The 6,067-nt window shown below is 42.1% G+C and overlaps 1 protein-coding gene across 1 annotated transcript in view; it reads left to right on the top strand.

The window, feature by feature from the left end:
- Positions 1 to 100: 100 nt before the first annotated feature.
- Positions 101 to 6,067, top strand: part of RBM5 (RNA binding motif protein 5) — a gene marked incomplete at its 5' end in the record, with an annotated part of 14,169 nt that continues 8,202 nt past the window's right edge. Inside the window, 5 exons of the mRNA XM_010297410.1 lie at positions 101 to 256; positions 2,156 to 2,225; positions 2,684 to 2,757; positions 5,084 to 5,167; positions 5,871 to 5,931. Of these exons, the coding sequence (XP_010295712.1) occupies positions 101 to 256; positions 2,156 to 2,225; positions 2,684 to 2,757; positions 5,084 to 5,167; positions 5,871 to 5,931 (445 nt within the window). The remainder of the gene's footprint in view (positions 257 to 2,155; positions 2,226 to 2,683; positions 2,758 to 5,083; positions 5,168 to 5,870; positions 5,932 to 6,067) is intronic.

Raw genomic sequence — 6,067 nt, 5'->3', positions numbered from 1 at the left:
CGTATGGGGAGTTGGTGGGTTTGGTTTGCTTTGGTTTTATGGCATTGTGGGGCACGCCGCTAGGAATTGCAATGGTTAATTCTGGCCGCTGGCTTCTCAGAGGGAACGGGAGCGCAGGAACAGTGATAAATCAGAAGATGGATACCATTCCGATGGCGACTATGGAGAGCACGACTACAGGAACGACATTAACGATGAGAAAGAAAGCAAAACCATCATGTTACGTGGTCTCCCTATCACGGTTACAGAGAACGATGTAAGTAGCCAGGAAGGGGCTTTGCTTTTCTCGCCCCCTGGGAAGTACGCAGTTTTGTGTCGGCAGGTCTCTGTGGTAGTTGCTGCTGCCCTTTTGTTGAAAGCTGCATCATGTGCTGCCATTTTGTTGAAAGCTGCATCATGGTGGCCCCCTCTCCAACGTTGGTCGCGCTGCCATTTTGAATCCTGAAAGGATTTAAACTGTCACGGTTAAGTAACAGAGGTCGGTTGAATGTTAAGCAGTTTCTTTCAAATGGAACAATCCGTGAATAGTCTTTTTTCATGTGTGTTCAGATTTTTCTACTACTTTTGCTTTAAGACTTGCTCTTTTCTGTGTAGGAGGGAAGAGGCAGATTTTTTTTTTTTTTTCCCCCTTCCTCCCTTCCCTACTCCTCCCCTCCCTCACCTGTGGGAGAGGTGAGGGGGAGAGAGACAGAGACGAGGTACTTACTTGAATTTTTCTGGGTTTTTATTGAGGCCAGAAGCCCTGATTCGTGGGGTTACATAGACACCCAGCCTCAGCCGAGTAGAGCCCTTGCATAGAGTTGCTTTGTGTGGTTACAGCTGTGGAAGTCATAAAATGGCTGCTGTGGAGCTGACAGAGCAAGTACAAATGAGCTTGGCACATGGTTATCTAACTTTTTTTGATAGAAAGATATTGAAGGTGATGAGCTTTGAGCTTTCTTTTCTTATTATTTTAATCTTTTTTTCTTTCTTGCTGAAATGCTTTGATTACCAAGCTAGAAGCCTGCAGCTGTTATTTGAGGAGTGGGTGGGAACCCTGTAAAAGCTGAGCTATTCCAGTTTGTTTTCACGCAGACTCTATGTCTGCCTCTGAGGTCTTTGTGCACTGATTGTTAACACAGAGAATCCTTTTGCACCATTAAACAGAACGCCTCGGAACAGGTTTTGTTTCTGAGCTATTAATGTTGTAACTCTACATTTATGCAAAAAACTGTAGTATAATTTATGGGAAAGTTTAATTCTGGACTCATCCTTAGAGTGTAGATGATGCATCTTGGAACTACCAGTTGTTTTCTTAAGTTAACATTAGTTTGACACTTCTGATTGTGTACATATTTTTCAGCTTTTTCCACTTCGTTCATGAAAAAAGATACTTGCACTGAAGAGTCAGTTCAGTCAGCATGTAAACGGACAGCTTTAGATCAGTTTTGAGTCTGCTGAGCAGCCGTGTTGTATGTAATGTAATTTGAGTTCTGTAAGAGCTGCTAAAAACCTCCCTTTGTCCCCTGCTGCGACATAAAAAAAATTGTTGCTTCTTTTCCTGTATGCCTCTCCGCAGTAATTCATGTAGCCTGTGCCACAAATTAAGGAGGTTTGTTATGGCTGAAGAAATGATGTCTCTTCAGCTTGTTCTTTGATGATACACTCTTCACAAGTATACTTTATCCCCTGAAAAATAGAAGGGGAACTGTTTGAAGATGAGAACTGTAGCATGAGGATTAAGAATACATATATCATGGAGCCTTGCAGGATAGTGTTCTTGTTTTTCTTTGTGAGGTGCCAGGGGTATTTAGATATGCAGGGAGAGGGATGCTAGCAGTGTTCTTTATAAAAACTTTTGAGCAAGCACAGTATTTGCCAAATCTTCCACAAATAACCGTGGAACATGAGATAGTAGTGATTTAGATTCTGTAGCATTCTGTGGTCTAAGTGAAGACTACAGTTGTTTTAGCGTCGCAAAGGACTAGGAGTTCTCTGGTGCCCATCAGTCTCCTGTTAGGTTCTTCCTAAAGGTTTTCTTTTTCCCTGAGACAGTGTTGAGAATATTATGTTCCATCTACCTCTTGGATGTGCTGTAAGGTAGGTTGCTTCTGTGACTGTTGTAGCTGTCTGCCAAGATGTGAAAATTTAACTGTCTGATTAAAATTTCACACAGATTCGGGAGCTTATTGAGTCCTTTGAAGGTCCTCAGCCTGCAGACGTGAGGCTGATGAAAAGAAAGACAGGTGAGAGCTCTTAATCCAGTTTTTGACATCACCTTCCTCTTCCCCAGCCCAAAAGAGTATCCAGAATTGTCCCCAAACTGCAAGCACATGCAATAAAAAAAAAAAAGGTTTGCCATGGCTAAGGAATGTGGCTTTTTGGAAGACTTTTAGATAGCTGGTCTGTCTTCAGGTGTTTTTGTTAACAGGTATTGGTAAGTAATACTAGTATAAACCCATTTAATAGTATGTAGTCTGTTGCATGGTTACCTTTAAACATGGATTCAAATCGAGTGAAATGTAGCCAGTTAAGGGAGCTTGGTTCCTTGCCATGGCAAAATAACGAGCAGATCCCAGCAGTTGACGTCGCATTTGTAAAGCTGCTTTGTCATGAAGTAATGAAGCAGTTGGAGAGAGATTCACCTGTTTTAAAGGAACTGACTAACACAAGTATCCCGTCTATATCTGAATGCTGTCTCTAGGTGTAAGCCGTGGTTTCGCCTTCGTGGAGTTTTATCACTTTCAAGATGCTACCAGCTGGATGGAAGCCAATCAGGTTGCTTCACTCACCAAGTCTAGATATTCCTGAAAATGGAACAAGTCTGTACAGTTTAAAAAAAAAAAAAGGGAAAAAAAAAGGTGGAAGGAGTGGTTTGTTCCATAAGTGATTTAAAAGATTAAAAGCTTTGTATATATTAAAATTTGTAACAGTAGGATAAAATATCATGTAACATTAGGGGAGAAAATTGGCTATTTTGAGCACTCGGTAGTAAAATGTGTGATTGTTTTAAATTACTTGGTTTTGATGTAATTGGCTCATGAAGGTTTAGCAAATAGTCCTTGGAAAATCCTAACTTATTTCCACCTGACATTTCTTTCTCTGTTGCCAGAGAAAGCATCAGATTTCTGCATTATGTTGCTGTTAACCCCGAAAGAGAAGTACCAGTTTATGGCAATAGTGCGTTTCCCCTAGTTAAAGGGGGAGAACTGGCTCTTCTAGAGGAAAAGCATGTTTATTCCAACTAAATTTAGTAGAGAGTGAGTTGTTGCATACCTTATGCTGTGTATTTTGGCTTTCTGGGGGTATGACTTGTTAAGGAGCCAAAATGCAATAAGATACCTAGTTTCTTTTTCCTGTTGCATGGCAAACAGTTTTACTGGCTTTTGCTCCTTTTAAAATATTCATAACCTGTTCTAACAACAGAACTTAAACATACTCTCAAAGTGAGCAAAGTGTATCAAGCATTTTTTCTTTTTTTTAACAACTATTTGATATGAAGGTTCCTGGGCAGCATGAGGAACGGTGTTCTGCTCCATTGGTGTTAGCATAAAGAAATGGCACCGTGATGGGATTCATAGGCAGTTAGTTTCAGCAGATGGACATTGTCCTCTGCCTTACGCTGAAATAGGGTTTCACGTGTCCCATACCATAAGGGATTTCCCCAGCCAGAGAGCAGCGTTCAAATTCTATTTTCCTCGCATGCTGCTCAGTTGGGTTGGTGGATGCAGCAGAAAGATTTATATCGAGAAATTAATGCTGAGCATATTTTCAGAAATGAGATAATTTTAATATATACAAAGCTGTACTGGTGCATAATTTATTGAAACCTATTCAAATTCACTCCAGTAACCAGCCACCCTAGTAGCAGGGAAAACGTAGAATCTCCCCAGCAGCCTGGCTGCTGACTGTTAGATGAAAGAATGATGTATTGCAACTATGCCAGCAGCTTTGTTTCTATGTGTGCATATCCAGTGAGTGCTGGGCCCTCCAACCCTCCCTCCTGCCGGTAGGAGAAATGGCTTTGCCCTATTTAGTTGTGCAGAATGTGAGAGCCTTATTCATGCTACGTGCTAGATCTGTGTCAGACCCTGTTATCAGAAAAGCCACCAGTCCTGGCACTTCTGTGGTACCTCTGCAGTAAGCCAACCTGCTATAAAAATAGTTCTTCCATTAAAATGCCTGGGGTTTGGCCTCTAATATGTGCTTCCTCAGACATACTTCCACCTGTTTGACTAAAATATGTTGATGGCTATATTTTGAAAGGGCATTCTGCATACCCACACTTCGCAAAGTGTAAGGCTGAGAATCAAGGCTTAAATAGATTTAAATTCCTAACTCCTCTAAAGTCAGAGTGAGAGGACATGCTGAAGCATTATGAACTTTTCCTACCCCTGGAGAAGCTTCACTTGCAGTCCAGTTACTCATTTTGGAGAGCTCCTGCCTGAATGAAGAACACAAACCTCTTGTGCAGGCTTCCAATTGAACTGATGCATTAGTCAAAGGAAACCACTCTGAGTTACGTTTCAGTTGATGGCACTTGTAATCCAGCCTCCAAGAAGTCTAAGCAGGGTCCCTTTGGGAGGAATTACTGTATTTTCAAAGGGACGCTTCTGAAGAAAGTGCTTGGAAAAGTAATCCAAATGTGGTTGTTAAAAGGTCTGGGGTGTTTGGAGTAGGGGAAGAAGTGAAGCAGTCACCTAAGGACATGTTTAAAAAGTTGCTCAGTGCTATACCAGAAGTGAATAGAAATGTGGGGGCAAAAAGACTCCTAAAAATGTGTTAATCCTGAATGCAGCAGGTTAGGACTTTGTCTCCTTCGAGACACTTCCTGGTTCCATGTCAGCGTTTAGTGTTTGGCAGCTTTTTCAACACTCCCTGATTCCGTTTATCTTTGCTCCACATCCCATTCTCTTACTGCCCTCGTCCTCCTCTCTGCAGGATTGGATGGGCAGGGTGTAGGTGGCGGTGGTTGTCTTCCACATCCTCCCCATATGTTGTCCATTTAATTCAGGAGCACTGATTCCTCCGAAGGGTGCTCTGCCATGGGAAAATGGACATGTGTGCCTCGACACAGGAATAATTGAAACCACTTTTTTTGCAGAAAAAGCTGGTGATTCAAGGGAAGCAGATTGCGATGCACTACAGCAACCCCAGGCCTAAATTTGAGGACTGGCTTTGCAACAAGGTACAGTGCACGTTGTTATCGGAGGGAGTTTGTCTTGGCTTCAGAGCTTTTCACCAGCTCAGTGGTTTGAACACAGCGATATGTTATTCGGACCTGCTTGTACTCATGGTCCCTGTGATACCGTAGGAGTGCTAAGACAGGAATAAAAAGGTTTTGTAGCGCTGGTGAGAAAGTAGGAAGAGTGACGGAGGTGCTGCCCCAGGAGACATAGAGATGGGCGCTGAGCTGCACTAGAGTATGACATCATTAGGTGATGACCAATCTAACGTTGAATTGCGACTGGTCTGCTGCATACTGCTATGCGCTCCTTGTTTGAGCCCCTCTAAGTGGAGGTGATTTGGTAAGATGAAGACCAGGCTGTTTGATCAGGCTTTAGCTATACTTTTTGCCCATAAAGATAACTTGTTTTCCAGCCTGTGTTTCATTTTACCATTGTTCTTTTTATAGTAGTTGCTATGACTGGGATTGTAAGTTGAAGACCACACAGTTTAAAATAACTAAATAATTGAGGATGACTGGGGAAAAGGTAGCTGGGATGTTCTGAAAAGCAGTTGTGGTATGGACAAGGGTGGCTTTTGCTGTTCTCAGTTATTCTGGTGGGATTAGCTTCGTTATGTTACTATGTGTGAATGTCTAGTTTTCATTATGCTGGCATTGTTACACATTGCACAAGTTCTTACCAGGTTTCTCTTCTTCCTCATAGTGCTGCCTTTACAATTTCAGAAGGAGGCTAAAATGCTTCCGCTGTGGAGCGGACAAATTCGGTATGTTACGTTGATATTTTTGTCTGTGTTTGATTTTTTGTGGGAAACTTTCTGTCGTACATAGGAAACAAAGTTCACTGTAGGTGCTGGGCTGGCTTTTGAAATGCTATGTTTGAATGAATGAGCCATATTGTGA

The sequence above is a fragment of the Phaethon lepturus genome, unplaced genomic scaffold (assembly GCF_000687285.1).
Source record: "Phaethon lepturus isolate BGI_N335 unplaced genomic scaffold, ASM68728v1 scaffold39731, whole genome shotgun sequence".
Classification (NCBI taxonomy): domain Eukaryota; kingdom Metazoa; phylum Chordata; class Aves; order Phaethontiformes; family Phaethontidae; genus Phaethon; species Phaethon lepturus.
Note: the sequence above shows the minus strand (reverse complement) of the source record. Positions and strands in the feature narration are given on the sequence as shown.